We start from the raw sequence: 24,583 nt of genomic DNA on the forward strand, positions 1-24,583 counted from the left end.
GTTATGTTTTTTATTTTTATTACTACTGTAGCTTATGTTTTTAATATTCAAAGTGAACATAAACTTAGACTCTCAAAATCCGAAGAAGCAAGCTAATATTCACACATCTGGGCTACCAAATAGGTTTTTTTTTTAATATATAAATACCATATAAAAATAACACTTGAAAACCCATTATCTAAATCAAGCTTTAAAATTAAACCTCAGAGTACTTCAGTAACAATAGCAGACTCATTCCAACATAAGGAGTGATGGTACACACTTAAACTTCAAGGCTTCTTCCCTCCGTGTGTGCGCGTGTGTACCACATCATCTCCCAGCATCCTGGCACTGTGGGAGGTTCTTAGGCAGAATGTATTCCCCTAAGTAGAAAGCTTATTTAATTATTTTTAAGCATTATATCTAAGTCTCCCAAAAAAGTCCTCTCTAGAGGAACCGGTTGTTTGAGGTTATAATAAAAAGCATTACACTTACAGGGGAGATTTAAAAGAACCTCTGAAAAAGTGCCTTAGGTCCTGACACCTCAAAGATCTAAATATTGGGTGGGCCAAAAAGTTTTGTAACATCTTATAGAAAAACCCTAACGAACCTTTTGGCCAACCCGATATTTAGATGTCATTCATCTAAATATTTCTTTCAGTTATTTGCAAAGCACAACCACATAAATAAACCATTTGTGTGGAAGCTCTGTCTAATAGTTGAAAGGACTTTGGGGTGACCAGAAGGTGACTACGAGAGGGTGACTTAGTCAGTGGGTAGCTTCAAACTGGAAAGGGTACTTGTGTCTGCACAGGGAACTGCTAGAGGCAGTGGTCCTCCACCTCTGGTTACCAGAAGCAGTCATGGAACCTTTTCAAAACATGCATGCCCTAGCCACAGCCCAAGAGATGCTGACTGAGCAGCTCGAGAGTGGATCCCAGATATCTGTGTATTCCGAAGCTCCACAGAAGGGATATTCACCAGTGGTCGAGAGCCACAGAGGCAGAACCACCATATGACAGCGTGGTCTGGCTACTCCAAAGAGTGGTCTGCACACCAGCAGCATCGGCATCACCTGGGAGCTTGTTAGAAATGCAGAATCCCAGGCCCCACCCCAGGCCTACCAAGCCAGAATCTGCCTTCACACAAGCTCCCCAGGGGATTCACACGCACCTTGAAGACAGAAGAACTGGTCCAGGACACACCTCTCACTTGCTTTCCTACTGTAATCCGTGGTTGGCACCAACTAAAAACTTTTCCCAACTTCTTCTTGTTAGGATTAAATAAGAAAATACACCTAAATAAAGACCTACTTATAGCACAGGGAACTATATTCAATATCTTGTAATAAACTATAAACTATTTTGTAATAAACTACTCTTTTTCAGAAAAGAATCTGAAAGAGAATATATATACATCTATGTATAACTGAATCACTTTGCTATATACCTGAAACAATGTAAATCAACTATACTTCAACTTTAAAAAGTAATTAAAAAAAGAAAATATACCTACAAATAAATGAAAAATATATAGTATCATATACAAATAAACCAGTAGCGATGGTGATATAATCTGCTCTTACCAATTGCAGTGATCTGAACTCTCTCACTACCACTCACTATATGAGGAGGAAAGGAGAAACTCAAAGTTTTCAGGGTAGTTTGTAGCTTGCTGTCGGTCAGGTCTAATAAGATGGATTGCGAATATGATTTTTCTATTCCTTCAGCCTGTTGATAAAAAGGAACACAATTAACATGGTCCCTACTCATCTGTTTACAGAGAACTGCATGCAGATAATAAGTCACTCATCTGGCCTGTATATGGTTAGGTAAGTACCTACCGTGTCTTGATTATTGCCTCAAATCTGTTAACAAATGTTTCCCTTCTCATTAAATTAGTCAAAACATTTCATAGAATGGCAATGGAAATGATAAAGGAGAAGATGAAAAGGTGTTGAGAAACCCTCTGAGGTAGGTCCTTTTATTATCCAAAGACAGAGGTTAAGTACCTTGTGCAAAGGCACCCTTGACAAAGGTGGGATGAAACCCAGAGCTGTCTTACTCCGGAACACAAGTGCGTATCTACTGTGCTGAGTTGTCTTTGTGTGCATACTGTCTTCTCTGTAAAAACCTACCAAAACCTCTTCTACCTGTACTGAGGAATTCCAAAATTCAAAATCTACGTATCAACTTGGCATGACTTAATAGGATCCCAATGTCACACAGACTGTAAATGTAACTTGCCTTATAGTCGTACTATAAATTTAAAGAAGACGTTGACAATTACCTTTAAAAACATACGTGATATATTTTTACATTCAGATGAGAAAACCATTAGGCATTACCAGGAGGGTGGAAAAGATGACCTAGTCAGTCTTGAAAACAAATTTAACCTAGAGAAAAACCACCTTCTGTTGCCTTTTCAATTATATATTTCCATTCTATTTATTTAGACTTCAAGTATTCACCTTCACTAAAATCCTCTGGGTGACAGCATCGGAAGCAGCAGGTGAAACAGCTGTGACTGTGATGGGCATTTCCCCCAGATGTGTTGGCCTGACCGGGAAAAGAACAGTTGCCCCATCCTCACTGGGAACCAGAACTGTCTGCTGGTGTCCTGTGACATTTATTTCATTCGAAGCCATTAGAATATCAAACATGTCACTTTTCTCAATGATTACCTTAACCTGGAAGAAAAAATCATCAAAGGTCTTGTATAATAAATTGCTCCCCAGTAAAATGTTGCTCTAAGTGCAGATAAATCTACGAGGCCTGAAACTAGAGAAAAATAAGACAGAAAGGTTCAGGCAAGGAGAGGGTGAAAGGGTGTCAGGAAAAACCTAGTTTCTTTCCTATGCTTTCTCCATCTACCTCAAGACATGTGGGGAAATGGCATTCTTCAGTTCCATTTCTAACATTAAACTCCCACTAACATTAAATTCTCTCATTTTTCAAAGCCTGAGTGGTAAGGGTGTACCCAAAAAGGTTATTTCATGTCATGGTACTGCCACCAGCCTGACTCATCTGAGTCATCCTGGGACACTAGTCCCATCAGAAAAGCCTGAGGCAAACAGGATGAAATGTTATTACATTCATTGAGAGCCTCTGCTAAAATTATTCCAAGAAAAGTATGACTCAGACACTAGTCCTGAAACACATGTCGGTGGCAAACTTTCATAAAATATGTCAAAGTTGCCAGGCTCATCAAGAATCCCATTTCTCTGGGTCTTAGATTTTATGAATTGTTTTCCCATTTATTTTCTCATCTGTTTCTCAAAATATTTCCTACCTGACAGATGAGTAAACTGCAATTAAGTTATTTGCTGGTAAGTGGAGGACCTGGACATTGAATGTGGGCCTCCTGACTTTTGCTCTTTACACTGGACCATGTTAAAAAGATTAAAAAGTAAAATTAGGGCTTCCCTGGTGGTGCAGTGGTTGAGAGTCCGCCTGCCGATGCAGGGGACACGGGGTCGTGCCCCGGTCCGGGAAGATCCCACATGCCGCGGAGCGGCTGGGCCCGTGAGCCATGGCCGCTGAGCCTGCGCGTCCGGAGCCTGTGCTCCGCAACGGGAGAGGCCACAGCAGTGTGAGGCCCGCGTACCGCAAAAAAAATAAAAATAAAAGGAAAATTAGAAAATAAGAAAGTTTACTCTCTAGACATAGTGCTTAAAGAGATTATGGCATTTTCAGGTAATAAGGTTAATTACAATCCCTCCCTACTCTGGGAGGAAAAATCATTTTGTTAACACTACTGCAGGCACAGTACAAACAGTGGGCCTACCCCTGCCTTACAGGGAACTGACTTGGCTAAGGAGACACCGGGCCGTGACTCAAAAGACAAAGCCTTGAAAACAGAATATAAACACAGGGATAAGCACAACAGCATGGGTGAGATTCCTCAGGAAAGACACCTTAGTTTCAAACCGGGTCTTGAAAGGAATCAATTCTTGCCACCTGCAGTGAGCACAGAACAGCAGTGAGAAGCGGCAACACATTGTAGATGTGGGAGGAGAGTAGGGGAAAAATGCAGGGGTGGGCAGGAAAGAGAAAGACATGCCACAGAGATGAAGTTGCATGACTAAAGCAGAAAACCTGTCTAGAAATTAAGGCAAGGATGCCTGGGCAGGCTAGCAATATCCTTCGACATTAACAAGCAGAAGAAATGGTGGGCAAAGTATGGCTATTTTCAATCTCCCAGTAATGTAGAGAATGCTTAGATGCCCAAACACTACATAACCCAATCCCCGCATGTTTTCTTCATTTTTTTCCTGAAGTGTAAATGATGATTAGTATATTACCTCAGTGGCATCTTTTAAATAATTGAATATGGTTACTTCCAAAGCAAATTCTTCACCTCTGATAACAGAGTAGGGAAGATTCAAAAAAATGAAAAACGGTTGGAAGGACTGGAGCTGAAAAGAACACAATGGATACAGATTTTATTCAAGTCCAAGTGCTTCACGCTTTACGCAATTAAAAGCAAATCTCACAAAACCTGTGACGCTTATAACTAACTTCACATAGAAATGTCCACTTGCCTACCAACAGAAAGCAAACAGCAACCTACCCCAAACGAACGCGGGCACATTGATTTATGCTACTTAACACAGTAACCACTACATTTTATGAAATGGCTACTAGGAACCAGGGACTTTACACAAATTATTTCATTTAGTCATTACACCTATGTAGGCAGGTGTTATGATCCTATTTTACAGAAAAGAAATCTGAAGCTCAGACATCTCTGTAACCGGTACAAGTTCACACTGCTGCAAAGTGTAGGAGCCAGAACTGGATCCCAGCATGTCCGAGGCCACAGCTAAGTCTCTCTTCCTCTACTCTGCCAAGCTGATTCTACCATTCTTCTTCTAAAGCCACTGGCCAAATGAAACAGCATCTGTTTTAGACTCATGTGAAAAGTCTAAATGATGGTTTGCCTGCTACCCTGTAATATACAGATACACATACTCGTGCTTCCTCATTGGTCACCCAACTCTGACAGCATCGGCAGAGCTTCTCACTGGCAGCAGCTAATCCCCGCTTAGAGGTTTATCTGGACATTTGTGGAAGTGTCAGACTGTCACCATAGGGTGCTCTTGGCACTTAGTGGGTGAAGGTCTGCATGCTCAGGACAGTCCCAGAAAAGGAAGAATTGTTCCGTGTCCCTCATGATTCTTGAATATTCCTTCATGTAGATAAAGTACCTGCTTATAATGACCTGGGCTTACAACTAATTCCAACATATATATAAACCCAAAACATCTGTCAATATACAACTATTTTGTAAATCAAGAGGAAACTATACTTTGTTTTGTAACTTTATCAAAACTTGTTCACTATTTCAAAACTTTACATCACCTCAGGCAGCACCACTCAAGGTTTTTGAGTTGCGAAAACAATACACGTATATCAAACTGGATGTGCAGCTGTTACACATAGGGTGATTCTATGCACGGTGTAAATATTCACATATGTTACTACGCCTTCTAGTGCAACTAGGCCTGGCCACTTACATACTGAAAAGTATATTATTTTATTATACATTACTTTCCTTTTATTTCTCCTCACTATTTCACTTAGGGCACCTTATTGATTATTTTAAAATTGAGTGTGCAGTTATTATATTTTCTATGCATTTCATTTTGCATAGATGGTAGAGGGATGAAAAGCATAGCTGTTATAAAAAGCTGGCTTCAGGTATGACAGAGGTGAAAGCTACTGGTCTAAGACCAGTCATGGTCATTACATTCCTCTTGTCAGTGACGGGTTTAGGAAGCGACATGAGATGTAATTTGACCAAAGAGATGTGAAGAAATGTTTGCTAGGGGACATTTTGAGAAGTTCTGCTTGTCCTTAAAGAGGGATGCACGGAAATGTTCTCTCTCTTCTTGGCTTCTGGAAGGGGTTGTACTCAGTCAATAATAAACTTTGTATCCAAATCTTAATACAGAGCTAGCACGTTTAGCAGTTTAATACAGCTCACATTCTAAAGTGTAAAGCAGATGAAAAACAAGAAGGAAACGCCAAGGAATCTCTAAACTGTGATCCACATCGTCAGCAATCACTTTTTTTAAATCCATCGAGGAGCTGACACTTTCTTTGCTTCGTGGCACTGTACCATTTATCAGCAGCCCTTTAATATACTACCTCCACTGGAGTAGTTGTTAGTCCAAGACCTAAATCCTCAGAGATCACAAAAGCAGTTGCAACCCAAGAAGTGATAGAATCAGGTACGGTAACTTCGAATTCTTGGTAAGTCCTGGAACTGAAGCCAAGATAAACATAAAAGTCACAAAACCGAGAACTGACACATTTCAAAATTGGCCAACATAACCTAAAACCATGTTTCGGAAGAATTTTAATTTTCCAAATCATTTACATATCTAAATTTTTTTAAGGATTTAAGCCTAAAACAGTAGACCCCAAGTTCTCAAGGAATAGGTCATAATAAGGTCATAACACTGCAGACTGATGCATATTCCAATAAAATCTTTCTACAACGTTTATATCTTCAGAATAAACATCATTTTTCATAAATTTTGTATAGATAATATACTTTTTCAAACTTAACTCCAATCTGTTTCTCTCAATATGCATAAAAGTTTCCCTCTGTGTCCTAGTCTACCCTGTTATTTGTTTTTTGAGGTTTGATTTGTGTCTTATTTCAAGTTTCTGTAAATAGTGGACTCGCGATATGTGTAGATTTCATGATTTACCTGCTCAGTCATCACGCCAGGTAGCACAGAGTTTGTCAGCTAAGCTGAATTCCTTTCAACATCCACACCCCTACTTCCTGTGGCTCACAGGGATGTTTTATGAGGAGCCACAAGGCAGGGGGAATAATCATGAGTGCTTCCCATCCCAAGGCAACAAAGGAATTCTCAGCAATCTTTCCCCAATGAGAGCCACAAGACTTCAGGGAAGTTAAAATCACCCTTCATTAGCAAAAGGCCAGTCTTCTCCATGATGCTACTCTCACTGCCACAATTCACATGAAGCTTTATTAAGTACTATATTTAAATACAATAAATATCGTTCTAAAAAAAACTCTTGGTCCATTCACTTCTTTATCACTCTATGTTTGTATTTAAGCATCAGAAACAGGGCAAAACTTACTTAAAACTAAGGCCAAACAAAATATATATGGGCAAAGAACTTTATAAACTTTTACCCCATGCTGGTGTCTAGCCAAATCCAAGTCTCTGGAAAATGCTTTCTGACACGTGGACTGCTACCCGAAGAAAAGTCATGAAAATCTACCAAGTATCCTTCATTTTCCTCCAAAAACGCTATACGGTCATCTAAAAATAAACACAGACAACTGTTAGGAAAAAGTCACTGTAGACAATGTTCATAAACCCAGTCCACAGAATCACAGCACCTCTCAGCTGACGGGGCCTTTAGAGTTTGTCTTGTCCAATCTTCTCGTTTTACAGAGGCACCTGAGACCCACAGAAGTCACGTGACTTACCCTAGTCACGTGGCCACTATGAAAGAGCCAGGAAAAAAAAAAAAAAAAGTTTGATGGCCCTACAACCAATACCTGAAAAACTACTTACAGTTCAGCTGCTAAAAAATAACTTAAATCACATTTTTAAAGTTACCTCCAATTCTGCTACTCTCCTCTTCTTAGATCCCCAGTGCTGATTACCTTTGGCTACACCATCCACAAGACGCTAAAATCATCCAGTTTATTAGCTTCTTTCTTATAAAAGAGGCAGGCTGACATATAGACATACCTATCTCTATTCTTTCAACTTTTCTATAAGCCTAAAATTATTTCAAAATGAAGTGTAAAAGGAAAATTACACTGTAGAAGGTACCAAAGATACCAAGATGAATGTGACGAGCTCCACCCATTGTCTATAGAGGAGGCGGACAAATACATGCTAAGAGTGATAGCGCACATAGGCCAAGGGTCCACCGTGCAGAGAACAGGTGACTTTACAGCCTCTGCACAGTGGACAGGGTATGGCTAGGGGAGAAAACCCATTCTGCGCTGTCTTCTGCATTCCATTTCCTTACGCCTCCGGATAAAGAGTATCTCATACAAGAGAAAAAAAATAAGCTAAGTACAAAGGCATGTCCGGACTATGACAATGTGTGTTAGGGAAGAGTGGCATAAAATGAGAACAGAACAAATGCTTGGGTCCAGATTTTTAAATATCAGTTATCCCGCGCTGAAGGATTTGGACTTGATCGTTTAAGTAATGATGGCCTTACTGAAGGTTTTGAAACAAATTAGAAGCACGATCTAACCCATGTTTTATAATGGTAACTCTGGTCTCAGTGCGAACAGTGGTTTAGAGCTGGGGGAATGAGGCAGGAGAAACAGGGAGCTCCCGCGGCACCCAAGGAGGCATGCTGATGAGCGAGAGGAGAGGAAGGACAGCCTTGAGAAACGACCCTGCTCTGCCTCTCAGCTGGATGGCCTCTGTGTGCACCCACGGGCAGGCTGTACCTCAGCATACTCCTCTGTGTGCTGGCTTGCCCCACTAGACCAAGCTGGAATCTCCATTGCCTCCTACACGTCAGGCATGCAATTAATATCATCTACTGAATAATGAATGAACAAACTGGATCTGAGGGATAAGACAATAGGTAATTGCAGACTTGTGAGTGCCAAACTTGTGCTACGCATTTTACATCCTTTTGGATGTACCCTCCTAACAACCCTGTAATATAGGTAATATTATTATTCCTCTAATTCAGGGAGAAACCTGAGGTTTAGGGACCTTAATGAATCTTCTCAGGATCATAAAGCCATAATTCAAAGTCAGAAGTATTTCATGGCAAGTTCCTTTCTTAACCACTCTGCTGTTCCACATCTGACAGAGAGAGGAAAGAATTAAAGATGAGTTCCAGGTTTCTGATGCAGACATGTGGGTAGATGATAATTTCATTAACAGAGATGTGGAATCATATCAACTCAAGAGCTCATATATCAGCCAAATCATATTAGGGAAAAGTGATGCTTTGGGACACATCAAAGTTAAGGTTATTTTGGGGGCATCAGGGTGCAGAAACAGGGGTAAGGTAAACAGTCAGGGTGTTCCAGAGTTGAGTTTAATGGGAAAGGTGTCATGCAAGGACAAGGGACTAGGGAAGAATTCAATCACTTGAAGGTTTCTAGCAACATAATATGCTAGTAAGAGTATCAGGCTTCTTCTGTTACAGTGAAAAGGTAGAAGGGTCTCAGAAAAGGTAAAGATTACAATAAGTATTACTAACAATAGAATGAGCATTACAGTGTGCACCAGGATTCGATAAGTAAACATCAACAAAGATGGGTAAAAGCTGAGAGTGACAGAGAGAGAATGGAAAAGCATAGATTGGTCTGGAAGGCCGCCTAGGGTAGATGATTATATGAAGAAAGCTAAATGTGCCACGTGTCTTTAATACATAGAGATCATAATGATTTCATAAAATCTTTAAGACCATAAAATTATTCTTATAACTTCAGAACAGAGGGTCAGGTGTCCTGTGGTGTCAATCAACAACCCAAAGCTGTAGAGCCTGGGGCTTAGTGTGGACTAACTGGGAACATGTGACAGAAACGGGGAATTCGTGGATAAAAACTATGATAGTTCTGTGGCCTTTCAAGATGATTTCGTATGATTTTACCTGAAAGAAAAGAGAACAACTTCTAGAATTAATCATCCTCATTTATACATTTCCTTCAGTCAAAATGTTTTACGACTCCTTCCTAAAAGCACACTTCTTTTAATTAGTTGGGTGGTCAACTCTATTTAGCAATCCAGGGAACTAGGATGTACAGATGTGACTCTGCCCGCAAAGAACTCAGATTGAGGAGACAAGTGCGTGCGTGCGTGCGTGTGTATGTGTGTGTGTGTATTGCCAGCACACTTTATGACATCTGGGCTATTTTCTAGGTGAACAATAAAAAGCTAGAGAACAAAAATGTTTCAAAAATACATTGCCCCTTTTAACTGACTCCAAAATAACACCACAGTTTACAACACAAATTGGAGGCATAAGATCTTCCAATATGTCCAAAAATATAACCATGTCAAAAAATTACAGAGAGCAAATGGAAAGCATTCATTACAAATATCTAGACAGGAGGTGAAAAACACTCCACGTCATGGTCCAGATGTACTTTCAAGTACATTAAACTGCAAACACTGTAGGATAAGAGAACAGAAAATGAAAATTACAATATTCACGTTCAGCCAGAAAGTAGTCATACTTACATAAGTAACTATAAACACTTGAGATGAAAGACTTAATTACTTTAAAAGCACTTTGTCAGATTTCACTTACAAACATCAATGAAATCCTTCACAAGGTTTGCATCTGTCAACACCCAGAGGCCACACTCCTAGAAAGAATAATTTTAATTTTCTTTTAAAATAAAAGTTTAAATGTCCTCTAAATTGTCAGACTCCCATACTCCTAACTCACCCTTGCTCATTTGTTTTTGTGTAGCATGTGAAAGTAGTTCCCTTTTTTTTTTAACTCCTGCTCATTTTTGAGAGTTTAGGTACATACATGAGTATACATTCTCTCTCTCATACCCAGACACAGACATATAAACACACACACACACACACACACACACACACACACACACTCTCTCTCACATGAAGAAAGAGACATTTTCAGGTCAAGGAAAGTGATATAAAAGAAAGAAATTATAATGACAAATTCCATTATTTCTCTAATGGTGAATTTATTCATTTGCTTTTAAAACTAGAAGGGTGACTATCTTTCCATTTCAAATTACACTTATATAACACACTTAATAAAAGGTTAAATTAAATAAATTTAATAAGAGGCTAACATTTCAAAATTTAGATAATTCTGAAATTAACTTTGCAGCAGTAAAATATATTAATATCTTTTCAAATTATAGCAAACCAAACATACCTGAAAGACTGCAAAAGAATTCATGAACATGCCTAAATAATATCCTGTGTTATAAAGTTCCAGTTCATGGACCACCTAAGGAAAGATAAAATATACGGAATGAATGCATTCGTATCAACGTGTTCTGCCCTCTCAACAGTTCTGATATATACCTTAGGTAAGAGACAGCCCATATGCTTATCAAATTTGAAAATGACACAAATGGAGGAATAATGAATATGTAAATGCCATGTTCATAATTCAATCAGCCAAAATTACACTTCTTTTTTAAACTTATTTTTATTCTGTTCAGCATTCCAGAATGCCTAAGAAGTGTGGGCTTGTTGACAAGACCAACACGTAGAGATCAGCATTAAAAATGACTCATACTTTTGACAAAGATAAATGGGTTCAATTGGATAGCTAACATAAGTTCTAAAAATATGTCAGTTAGGGACTTCCCTAGTGGCACAGTGGTTAAGAATCCGCCTGCCAATGCAGGGGACACAGGTTCGAGCCCTGGTTGGGGAAGATCCCACATGCCGCGGAGCAACTAAGCCAGTGTGCCACAGCTACTGAGCCTGCACTCTAGAGCCCATGAGCCACAACTACTGAGCCTGCGTGCCACAACTACTGAAGCCCGCGCACCTAGAGCCCGTGCTCCACCACAAGAGAAGCCACCGCAATGAGAAGTCCACGCACCGCAACGAAAAGTAGCCCCCGCTCGCTGCAACTAGAGAAACCCCGCACACAGCAATGAAGACCCAATGCAGCCAAAAATAAATAAATAAAAATTTTTTTTTAAAAGTCAGTTACCTAAATTCTTTAAAATAACACAAAGAGACAACTCACAAAAGAGGAAACTCAAATTATGAATAAGCAGAAAAATATTCAACCTTATTGATAATCAAAGTGATGCAAATTACATCAATGAGATAGCTCTTCAATAACGAGATATTTGCATGTATCAGATTAGCAATGCTACTTTTTAAGAACAGTACTCATTGCTAGCAAGAGTGAGTAAAATAGGCTAAAAGAGTGAGTAAAATTGGTACATATAAACACAGAATCAGAATATGACCCAGCAATTCCAATCCTACATATATACCCAAAAGAACTGAAGACAGGGACGCAAAGAGATACCTGTACACCAGTGTTCATTGCAGCATTAGTTACAATAGCCAAAAGGTAGAAACAACCTAAGCATCATCAATAGAAGAATAAACAAACAAAATGTGGCATATATACACAATGGAATATTATTCAGCCATAAGAAGAAATAAAGGTCTGATACATGCTACAACATGGATGCACCTTGAAAACGTTGTGCTCAGTGAAATAAGGCAAACACAAAAGGACAAATAGTGTATGATTCCACTTATATGAAATATCTAGAATAAGCAAATTCAGAAAATCAGAAGTAGATTAGAGGTTACCAGGGTTGCTAATGGAAAGGGGTAATGGAAAGTTATTGCTTCATGGTCACAGAGTCTCTGTTTAGAGTGATGAAAGTTTTGGAAATAGTTATGATGGTTGTACAATATTATGAATGTAATTAATGCCACTGAACGGTACTTCTGAAAATGGTTAAAGAGGCAAATTTTATGTTATATATATTTTAAATAAATATATTTATTTATTTATTTTTGGCTGTGTTGGGTCTTCGTTTCTGTGTGAGGGCTTTCTCCAGTTGCGGAGAGCGGGGGCCATTCTTCATCGCCATGCACAGGCCTCTTACTGTCGTGGCCTCTCTTGTTGCAGACCACAGGCTCCAGATGCACAGGCTCAGTAGTTGTGGCTCACGGGCCTAGTTGCTCCGCGGCATGTGGGATCTTCCCAGACCAGGGCTCGAACCCATGTCCCCTGCATTAGCAGGCGGATTCTCAACCACTGCGCCACCAGGGAAGCCCTATATATATTTTACTATGGTAAAAAAAAGTTAAGATATTATACGCTTTTTGGTAACTATTTTGATACATTTCCCTTATTTACATTAGCATTAAGACTGACAGACTAAGACAAAGACAGGGGGAAAATCACTAAAGGTTCTAAGTGTAAGTTTAAAAACACACCAAGTTTAAAATTAAACACCCAAACCACTGCTTCTGCTATACCAACAACACCACTGCTACATCCATGTTAAGTAAACATGGTGCTAGAACAGGTACCAAGGAGAAAACAACGGAATGAGAAAACAGAAAATTTCATAATATCTCAACAAGCTAGCCAATATAGTTAGCTCAACTATAGACAAGGGAGCCAGAGCCAGATAGGATGGAGAGAAAAGGTTTTCGTTCCATAACTGCAACTCTGCCACAGAACACCAATATGTGCAAGGTGTCCTTCTGCTGACATTCAGGTGCAAATCTATGGAATTATCTAGGAAGAAGCATCTCTTGCATAAAGAAGTCCTCCTTTTCTCACTGGCTCAGTGAAAGGCACTGTCAAAGCTGCAGCAAGGGAAGTCTGGTATCTGAAAATTAGTCCTGGAAGATCTAGGACACTTAAATTATTCCAAGGCATTCAAGAGTCTCTGGGCATCACCTATAAATTTAACAAGAATGAAAGAAACCAAAACAGTCTATTATCATAGGCTCTTGACTCCCTCCTCCAGAGCCAACTCTGGAGAAAAAATAAAAGCAAGCAAGAAACTTGGACAAATTCTTAGAAAGGTATAACGTTGCAAGACTGAACCAGGAAGAAATAGAAAATATGAACAGACCAATCACAAGTAATGAAATTGACACTGTGATTAAAAATCTTCCAGCAAACAAAAGTCCAGGATCAGATGGCTTCACAGGTGAATTCTATCAAACATTTAGAGAAGAGCTAACACCCATCTTTCTCAAACTCTTCCAAAAACTTGCAGAGAAAAAAAATAGAAGAAAAAAATTTGCAGAGGAAGGAACACTCCCAAACTCATTCTACGAGGCCACCATCACCTTGATACTAAACCAGACAAAGATACCACAAAAAAAGAAAATTACCAATATCGCTGATGAATATAGATGCAAAAATCCTCAACAAAATACTAGGAAACAGAATCCAACAACACATTAAAAGGATCATACATCATGATCAAGTGGGATTTTTCCCAGGGATGCAAGGATTCTTCCATATATGCCAATCAATCAATGTGATACACCATTTCAATTAACAAATTGAAAAATAAAAACCATATGATCATCTCAATAGATGCAGAAAAGCTTTTAACAAAATTCAACACCCATTTATGATAAAAACTCTCCAGGAAGTGGGCAAAGAGGGAAGCTACCTCAACATAATAAAGCCCAGATATGACAGACCCACAGCAAACATCATTCTCAATGGTGAAGAACTGAAAGCATTTCATCTAAGATCAGGAACAAGACAAGGATGTCCACTCTCACCACTCTTACTCAACATAGTTTTGGAAGTCCTAGCCACGGCAATCAGAGAAGAAAAAGAAATAAAAGGAATCCAAACTGGAAAAGAAGAAGTAAAACTGTCAGTGTTTGCAGATGACATGATACTATACATAGAGAATCCTAAAGATGCCACCAGAAAACTACTAGAGCCTATCAATGAATTTGGTAAAGTTGCAGCATACAAAATTAATGCACAGAAATCTCTTGCATTCCTATACACTAAAAACGAAAGATCAGAAAGAGAAATTAAGGAAACAATCCCATTCACCACTGCAACAGAAAGAATAAAATACCTAGAAATAAACCTACCTGAGGAGGTAAAAGACCTGTACTCAGAAAACCATAAGACACTGATGAAAGAAATCAAAGATGACACAAACAGATGGAGAGATACACCATGTTGCTGGACTGGAAGAATAAATGTTGTGAAAATGACTATACTACCCAAAGCAATCTACAGATTCAATGCAATCCCTATCAAATTACCAATGGCATTTTTTACAGAACTACAACAAAACATCTTAAAATTTGTATGGAGACACAAAAGACCCCGAACAGCCAAAGCAATCTTGAGGGAAAAAAAATGGAGCTGGATGAATCAGACTCCCTGAGTTCAGAATATACTATAAAGCTACACTAATGAACGCAATATGGTACTGGCACAAAAACAGAAATATAGATCAATGGAACAGCATAGAAAAGTCCAGAGGTAAACCCACGCACCTATGGTCAACTAATCTATGACAAAGGAGGTAAGGATATACAATGGAGAAAAGACAGTCTCTTCAATAAGTGGTGCTGGGAAAACTGGACAGCTACATGTAAAAGCATGAAATTAGAGCACTCCCTGACACCATACACAAAAATAAACTCAAAATAGATTAAAGCCCTAAATGTAAGACCAGACACTGTAAGACTCTTAGAGGAAAACATAGGAAGAACACTCTTTGACATAAGTCACAGCAAGACCTTTTTTGACCTACCTCCTAGAGTAACGGAAATATAAAATAAACAAATGGGACCTAATGAAACTTAAAAGATTTTGCACGGCAAAGGAAACTATAAACAAGATGAAAAGACAACCCTCAGAATGGGAGAAAATATTTGCAAATGAATCAATGGACAAAGGATTAATCTCCAAAATATATAAACAGCTCATGTAGCTACATATTAAAAAAACAACCCAATCCAAAAATGGGCAGAAGACCTAAATAGACATTTCTCCAAAGACGACATACAGATGGCCAAGAAGCACATGAAAAGCTGCTCAACATCACTAATCATTAGAGAAATGCAAATCAAAACTACAATGAGGTATCACCTCACACCAGTTAGAATGGGCATCATCAGAAAATCTACAAACAACAAATGCTGGAGAGGGTGTGGAGAAAAGGGAACCCTCTTGCACAGTTGGTGGGAATGTAAATTGATATAGCCACTATGGAGAATAGTATGGAGGTTCCTAATAAACTGAAAATAGAATTACCATATGACCCAGCCATCCCACTCCTGGGCATATACCCAGAGAAAACAGTAATTCAAAAAGACACATGCTGGGAGGGAGACGCAAGAGGGAGGAGATATGGGGACATATGTATACATATAGCTGATTCACTTTGTAATACAGCAGAAACTAATACAACATTGTAAAGAAATTATACTCCAATAAAGATGTTAAAAAAAAAGACACATGCACCCCAATGTTCATTGCAGCACTATTTACAATAGCCAGGTCATAGAAGCAACGTAAATGCCCATCGACAGACGAATGGATAAAGAAGATGTGGTACATGTATACAATGGAATATTAGCCACAAAAAGGAACAAAATTGGATCATTTGTAGAGACATGGATGGACCTAGAGACTGTCATACAGAGTTAAGGTAGTCAGAAGGAGAAAAACAAATGTCACATATTAACGCATATATGTGGAATCTAGAAAAATGGTACAGAAGAACCGGTTTGCAAGGCAGAAATAGAGACACAGATGTAGAGAACAAACATGTGGACACCAAGGGGGGAAAGCAGGGGGTTGGGAGGGAGGGATGAATTGGGAGATTAGGATTGACATATATACACTAATATGTATAAAATAGATAACTAATAAGGACCTGCTGTATAAAAATAAAATGAAATTCAAAACAAAAGAGCTTACAAATAAAAATGAAATGACTAAGGAATAGGTGATTAGTTTATATAACACTAGATGTTCATATATTTCTTGGTTTGTAAGTTTTCTGCAGGTTAACATGATTTTTCACTCCCTCAATATACTGCAAATTCCTGATTCAATGGGGACTGTAATTATTTATAACCATTATGTACAACCAAAATAGAAAGTACTTCATAATTACCTAAAGCTCTCTCCAATGTCATTCAGAATTGTGCAAGTCCATCTCCTAGTACTTTCTCAAGAGTCTTCAGTTAAAATACAGTATGAAAATGAGGGAAGACTCTAAGTGGCATTTCTCATGTAAGACAGCAAAGACACTTGACCACAATAGCCTCTTTCCAACATTAACAACTGGAATGCAGATCCTTTTCATTCAGAAGCTTTACTGATTACTGACTTATACTTGAAAAGGAACTAATGAAATTTCCTTTAGATACCTGAAGTAACACAAAGTTTCTTTTTTTTTTTTTTTTTTCCGGTATGTGAGCCTTTCACTGTTGTGGCCTCTCCCATTGTGGAGCACAGGCTCCGGACGCACAGGCTCAGCGGCCACGGCTCACGGGCCCAGCCGCTCCGCGGCATGTGGGATCTTCCCGGACCGGGACACGAACCCGCGTCCCCTGCATCGGCAGGCGGACTCTCAACCACGGCGCCACCAGGGAAGCCCCCACTTTTTTTCTCTTTTAATGTGTATTTTTGTAATGAAAAAATAGCTAAACTCACATTTTCCATTGTAATATCGTTTGAGACATTCATCAGATTCACACTTTTGTCGACAGCTACAACCCCAACGATTGAGTCTGGCTGCGTCACAGTGATCCTAAGAGAGACTCTCTCAGATGGTTCAGCGTTGGCTTTACTCCAAAATAGCTGTATCTAAGAAAGGGAGAAAACAGGAGTGATACATTACACTTTTTCAAAGCATTTCTTACGTCTTACCAATAGCAGATCAATGACAAAATCTAGCAAAGATTCTACATGTGCCTTGGCCCGGGGACCATTCTGAAACCATACACAAGCCTTCTCCAGGGAAAGGAGTGAAAAGAAACCTCGGCCCCACAGTGTCCGCCAGTCATGGAACCTCTCACTGTGGCACAAATCAGAGTTTTCCTTCACTTCTCTACCCTTTCTCCACCTCCCACCCCACAGCCACCAGCCAGTGCTGAAGTGAAGACACTGTCTGGCGTACGTGAAGAGGGCCAGTATCCAAGAGGGGGGACAGGAAAGAGGAAAGAAACTGCCAGTGCCTGCACACTGGCCTCCTGGACTCAGAAGTGAGTGCGTGCAAGTAAGAGCCCCGGGGACTCCCAGAACTGGCTGGGCTGGGCAGGGGTGTCTTTCCCCAGGACGAGGCCGTCAGACCAACACCAGTCAGGCCCCATGCTCTGTGCCTCCGTGGCTGCCTGAACTTCCTCTGTCATTACACTCAGCAAAGCACAGTCCTACCTGTACTTCTTAAAGAGCAACCATCCTCTCATCCCGGCTGAACCCAATGGCTTTGTTATAAGGCCTCTTCCTACTAGGAATGTTCACCTTGCCCAGCTCTGTTTCAACAATCCCTCGCCCCAGTGACTGTACCACCTGATCACGATGGCCTTCATGTCCCCCTCCGCTTGCCTGAACTTTAGAAACAGGCTTCTTCCTGACATTAAGCACCTAATTTCCCTTTTCTTAAAAAATTTGCAATTGTTAATGTTTTCTCTGTCCCTTTGAGATGTAAATCTTCTCCCGGCTTCCAGGCAGTTTTACTAGCCGGAATGTCTCTCTCAAAGACCTGGGAGCCATCCTTTTGAAGTGTAATCATCAAGAAAGAGCCCTGATTGATCTCCCAGTCTCTGTAGATGAATAGAAGCCTAACTTATAAACTCCAGTTACCAAACCAGATGGCCTAATCACGCTGACCAACCCCTCCCCCAGGGTCTTCCAGTACTTTTCCATTAACTCACACCAGTGCTTAAAAACCCTCCTGCCTTTTGTTTCAGTGGAGTTGAGTTCAGTCTCTCTCCCCTATTGCAAATGTCTTGAACAAAGTCTTCCTTGCCTGTTTAACTTGTCCGATGCCATCTTTCTTTCACATGCCTCTTGAGCCATTGTATCTAGTTTACTCTTCTCCACTTATACCTTAAACAAGTTAAACAGAAAGAATACCTTTCCTTACCCCTTGTTTAAGGCAACTCACAGTTTGCATCACATGCAAACTTTGCACTTCTCATTCTTTTTTCTGCACGTCAGTGACCCCCTGGCTCCAACCTGCACTTCTGTGTGGATGATTTCTAAAACTACATCTCTTGCCCCTTCCACATCTCATTCATTTATTCCACAGTCATTACTGAACATCAACGAAGATTCATTAATGTTCTTGTGTTGAAACATATTTTATTTCCAAATATGCAGTTTCTTTCAGAGTAAATGTGGTAAACATTATCATATAAAAATGGAAGACTTATCTTTGCAAACACAACTGAAACTAATTTCTTATCTCTCATATCTAAGAAATTTCTTGGAAGTTATTTATACAGTCTGCTTCCTCAAAGCCTTTACACAGCAACTTTTTTTAGAACCTGCTCTCACTTTCAGAGATGTGTGCCTCTATGTTTAAGCCTTACTCCTACTTTAAAATTCACCTTTCTCAGACAAATACTGTATGCTAACACATATATATGGAATTTAAGAAAAAAAATGTCATGAAGAACCTAGGGGTAAGACAGGAATAAAGACACAGACCTACTAGAGAATGGACTTGAGGATATGGGGAGGGGGAAGGGTGAGCTGTGACAAAGTGAGAGAGAGGCATGGACATATATACACTACCAAACGTAAGGTAGATAGCTAGTGGGAAGCAGCCGCATAGCACAGGGAGATCAGCTCGGTGCTTTGTGACCGCCTGGAGGGGTGGGATAGGGAGGGTGGGAGGGAGGGAGACGCAAGAGGGAAGAGATATGGGAACATATGTATATGTATAACTGATTCACTTTGTTATAAAGCAGAAACTAACACTCCATTGTAAAGCAATTATACCCCAATAAAGATGTTAAAAAAAAAAATTCACCTTCCTCAGGGAATTAATGGAGTCACTAGAAGTCAAATATTGTGCTCTGAAACTGACAGAATACAGCACTGTCTTTTAAAAAATTCTTTTCATAAGACAGAAAATAGAAGTTTGTATTATATTTTGACAAAGTTAGAGTTAACAGTTCTCTATAAAAAAGGCATGGATGACAACTGTTTCTTCTTAAAATTTTAACAAATTCAGGGGGAAAATGCTACCAGAAGAACTGTATTCTGCAAATCACTACTTTAAAATAATGATTATTGGGGACTTCCCTGGTGGTGCAGTGGATAAGACTCTGCACTCCCAATGCAGGGGGCCCGGGTTCGATCCCTGGTCAGGGAACTAGACCCCACATGCATGCTGCAACTAAGAGTTTGCATGCCACAACTAAAGAGCCCATGTGCTGCAACTAAGAAGCCAGTGAGCCACAACTAACGAGCCCTGGAGCTGCAACCAAGGAGCCCACCTGCCACAACTAAGACCCGGCGCAACCAAATAAATATTAAAAATAATAGTAATAATAATAATGATTATTTTGCTTCAGAGGTCCTGAGACGGCAGCAGCCTTTAGTGAGAACAATGGCTCATTTTAATATGTATGAGATAATTGAACTCCACCTGTCAATCTTGCAATCTGGTTACTTCTCAGAGTTGGGGCCAGGAGTGTTTCCTACACAAGCTACACACCTTAGGTTATAAAAATCACTGCTGTGTGTGGAGACAAAACTCCACAGAGATCTGCACACGCAAAGCAGCCAAGCTCATTGTAAATGTGTCCCGGGTTAGTTTCCAGACTGATGAAATGGATAAACCAAAGCCCAGCTCTCCTTCCACACATCAGTGCAGATGCCTCACTCCCTCCTACAACCCTCACTTCTCTCCCACACAAATAGCAACACCACATATATATTGCCATTGGAATTCCATGCCAGAGCAATATTGACTCCACCATTTGGGAAATCCTGAACGAGTTTGGATTTGAATTAAAGTCTTAAAGCCAAGAACCATGACTTACAAAGAAGACGCACAGTGTCCAATAATTCCACAGGTGAAAACAGATACACAGTAATTAAATATGAAGAGGTTTATCCACAGTTCTAGAAATGAATATAAATTTCTAACCAATTTGGTTTCATGACACTTTTCTAAAGAAATATTACATTTCTCAGACTTTACTAATATGAAGTTTTCTTTTAAACATCATTACCTTAAATCTTACCTTATTTTTAAAAACAAGCTGAACAGGAACTTTCAGAACATCATTTATAATTTCCCCATCATCTTCAATATAATATACAATGATACAGGCTTTTGGAGCCCAAGAATTTTCTGGTGTTAAGGAAAAAGTTGTTGCATTTTGCTTGCCTACAGCCACTAACTGTCCCCTGGACACTACCTGAAAAGAAGAGTACATGAGTTTTATTTTATGCCAAAGCTAGTGAGAATCTCAATGACAGCTATGTTTATCATAACTTTAAGCATACATGCAAATTCTTGACTTAAAGCAACTTCAAATCCTTTTTGAACACACACACACAAAAGTAAACCTCCCTGACCACCACAGAGAGTACACGCTGGTAATTAGAAAAGGATAAGATAAAGCAACCGTGATTGAGCCAACAGCAGCTTGATGGCCAAGAACCTATTTCTGAGTGGAAGGACTGCAGAGCACCACTGAGAGAGCTAGATTAGCAAAACTACAATTTATGGGGAGCATTTTTATGTGCTTTTGTTTTCCTTATGTTTTATAATTTTCTATAATGAACATACGTGGCTTATCTCATAGAATTTTAAATTTTAAACATAATGCAAGATTTCATTATTCATCTTAAACTGGAAATGCAAATATGGGTGAAGAAAGAAAAAGAGAGTTTGATTTCAATATAAAAAGGACAGCTTAAAAAGGTGTGAGGCTGATTTGTAGCAACATGGATGGACCTAGTATGATAATACACTAAGTGAAGTAAGTCAGAAAGATAAATTCAAATACCATATGATATCACTTATATGTGGAATCTAAAATACGACACGAACTTATCTACAAAACAGAAACAGACTCACAGACACAGAGACAGACTTGTGGTTGTCCGTGGGGAAGGTAGAGGAGGGATGAATTGGGATTAGCAGATGCAAACTATATATATATAGGATGGATAAACAACAATGTCCTACTATATATAGCACAGGGAACTATATTCAATGTCCTATAATAATCCATTGTGGTAAAGGAAAAAAATGTAAAATTTTGCAAAGTAAATTTATATCTAACTTAGATATAAAAAACTCTGTAAGAGGGACTTCCCTGGTGGCACAGTTGTTAAGAATCCGCCTGCCAATCCAGGGGACACGGGTTCAAGCCCTTGTCCGGGAAGATCTCACATGCTGCGGAGCTACTAAGCCCGTGCGCCACAACCACTGAGCCTGTGCTCTAGAGCCTGTGAGACTGTGTGCCACAACTACTGAAGCCTGCGCACCTAGAGCCCATGCTCCGCAACAAGAGAAGCCACCGCAATGAGAAGCCCACGCACCGCAACAAAGTGTAGCCCTTGCTCGCTGCAACTAGAGAAAGCCCATGCCCAGCAACGAAGACCCAACGCAGCCAAAAATAAATAAATTTATAAAAGAAAAAAAGAAAACTCTGTAAGAACGTATGTAAATATTACATATTGTGCATGTATAACATACAATACATTAAAATATAATAGTTTCTTTTAAGTGTGAGGCTGAATTTTAAAAATCAGTAAGTTCAGTTTCAAATTAAGGTAGACAGTATTTCAGATGATTCTACAATAGATCATAAATTCAGATTCTGTAAGAGATTACCATATAGCTAAACTCCTTCAACTGCTTGTTGCCACTAAGCACCAACTCAAAAGGTGATCCCACCTAGAAAAAAAATATTTTAATTAATATATACATATCAGTGGCAAGACAGTGCAATTATAATTAACAAGTGATTGTAATCATTACCTTTATATTTTCATCTCTTGTTTTTAGCTGGATGTACGTTTTACTAGGAGACTTAAACATATCATGAACAGCCATGCTACTCACAGTATCAAGAAAAGAGGCCTAAAACAAAAGAAAAGGCAACCATAAAGTTTCATCTTTAGAAACACCTTGATAAAGGATGTTACCTGCTGGACAATCAGTGAAAGGCAAATTCACTTTCACTTTTCTTCACGCAGGAAACAATACATTCCCCAGACATTGCATCTTCATCATTTTACAGCTTATACTATAAAGAAGGTGATAGCTGTAAACGTGTAAAATGGTCTTCATCGTCATAATCTAAGAGGAAAAAAGTACGGACGGTCCTAACTTATTTCCAAAACAAAGGTGTATTATCAGGAAACACTGTGAGGAGAAAGAAGGAAATGGAAAAGGAATCCTTTCCCCCACAATACAGAACTCAACTATAAGCAAGAAATCATATCAGCTCACTCAGTCTACCACTGGTGAGAGAAAAACTCAGAGGCCACACTGACAGGGCTGAGTGACCATGAGAAAGGGAACGGGAATGGCTGGGGGCCTCAGTCCAGCAAAGGAGTGTAAATGTAAAAAACATATTCCCCTTTGATCTCAGCTCCTGCCAAAACACCATTTCAAATGACTGAAAATCACCTAGACTGGGAGTTTGGGGGCTTCTCCGTCATATCTTCGGATCACTATTTTACTTTGCTCTTCAAAATGAATTTACAAGGAAGCATTCAGTCTAATTCTCAGCTACTGTCATTAAATCACTTTTTAACCCTTTCCCCCATTCTTTTAAAATAAAAATGTGTCCACTTCCCGTGTACCAAAGTGACCTCCCAACAGGTTGAGTGCCTACCACAAGATGACAATTTTAAGGTTGCTGCGGTAACATAATGATGGGAAACAGATGGTACCTTCAACTGTAGCTCGCTGGAATCGTCCAGGATTGGGAATTCAATCTTGAAGATACCATTTGGGGGGACAGTATGATTTATGATCTGGACAGCCCCTATTTCCTGATTTCTACCATCCCATCTGTTCCAGTACTCGGTATAGTTTCTCTGCGTCACCATCATGACTACATTATTTCTTCTTTCTTCAGGAGTCAGTTGACTGCCATCAGAACGGGTTACCTTCACCTAATTGTCAAAAGAAAACATTTTGAAATCAGGTAAACAGAGAAGCAAAGGATTCAAGTTTAGTTGAATCCAGTTTCCATCTGTGCTGTTCCCATGAAACCGAACTCTCAAAAATCATCGGCAGCCCCCTAACTTCCAGGTTCAGTGGTCTCTCTGGGCGGCCTCCCCTCCCGCCTGGCTGTTATGCCTCCTGTTGCCTTCCACGGCTCCACAATCACCTCTTTCACTGCATACCCCTCTTCCTACATCCTCTCGGTGTCCTTTTTTATCCCCCTTCCCTCTCCCTAAATGTGGGAATTTGTCAAAACCTCATTATCATTTACCCTCAAAGGTCTCAGCACTCCTGCTGCCATCCTGATCTGGCTCTGGAGCTCATACTCAACACCTCCAACCCCCTGCAGGAAATTTCTACTTGTACATCCCTGTCATCTCAAATTCAGTACATCTAAAGGTGAGAAACCGTCTCGCCTTTCCTATTTTTGCTAATCCCACAATTCCGTCAGACTTAACATCTCTGAATTTCCCTTCCCTCTTCCCACCTTCCAAATCCAACGCACACCAAGTCTTACATCTCTTACATGCTCTCCACCCAGAGTCAGCAGCGCAAGCCTCCTGCTGGCCTCGTGCCCGGGCTGCTGCCCCACTCCTGCACACAGACCCCACCAGTCCCCCTGGAACACTGCTTTCGCCACACCCCTCCCACGTTCATAAGGTCCCAAGATCTTCACTGCTTAGAGCATGTGAGACACGGAGGACCCTCTGCAATCCCCAAGCTTCGCCTCCTGCTTTCTCTCTGACCTCTCCTGGACACAAGCTCTCTGCTGTCACTGCCCCGGTCCAGTCACTGTCACCTGAAGGCACCCTGGCTTGCCAACCAAAGCTCTCGCCTTGTGTAGACGTCTCAGCTCATCTCGTTCCCCACCCACACTCCCAACACTGAAAATGCTGCAGATCTTGTAACAAATAACCTAAATCTTCTGCTT

General features: G+C 40.0%; 1 protein-coding gene across 4 annotated transcripts in view; it reads right to left on the reverse strand.

Annotated features, from left to right (window-relative positions):
• The window catches only part of CD109 (CD109 molecule), a 138,011-nt gene that overhangs the window by 33,247 nt on the left and 80,181 nt on the right, over window positions 1-24,583 (reverse strand). For all 4 annotated transcript variants that reach the window (XM_033428617.2, XM_049695428.1, XM_033428620.2 and 1 more), the window contains 12 exons: window positions 23,376-23,600; window positions 22,456-22,557; window positions 22,309-22,371; window positions 20,705-20,881; window positions 17,157-17,309; window positions 10,875-10,949; window positions 10,269-10,326; window positions 7,156-7,285; window positions 6,132-6,249; window positions 4,283-4,396; window positions 2,450-2,668; window positions 1,565-1,709 (listed from right to left, as the gene is read on the reverse strand). In XM_033428617.2, the coding sequence (XP_033284508.2) occupies window positions 1,565-1,709; window positions 2,450-2,668; window positions 4,283-4,396; window positions 6,132-6,249; window positions 7,156-7,285; window positions 10,269-10,326; window positions 10,875-10,949; window positions 17,157-17,309; window positions 20,705-20,881; window positions 22,309-22,371; window positions 22,456-22,557; window positions 23,376-23,600 (1,579 nt within the window). The remainder of the gene's footprint in view (window positions 1-1,564; window positions 1,710-2,449; window positions 2,669-4,282; window positions 4,397-6,131; window positions 6,250-7,155; window positions 7,286-10,268; window positions 10,327-10,874; window positions 10,950-17,156; window positions 17,310-20,704; window positions 20,882-22,308; window positions 22,372-22,455; window positions 22,558-23,375; window positions 23,601-24,583) is intronic.

The sequence above is a fragment of the Orcinus orca genome, chromosome 12 (assembly GCF_937001465.1).
Source record: "Orcinus orca chromosome 12, mOrcOrc1.1, whole genome shotgun sequence".
In the NCBI taxonomy this organism is placed as follows: Eukaryota; Metazoa; Chordata; class Mammalia; order Artiodactyla; family Delphinidae; genus Orcinus; species Orcinus orca.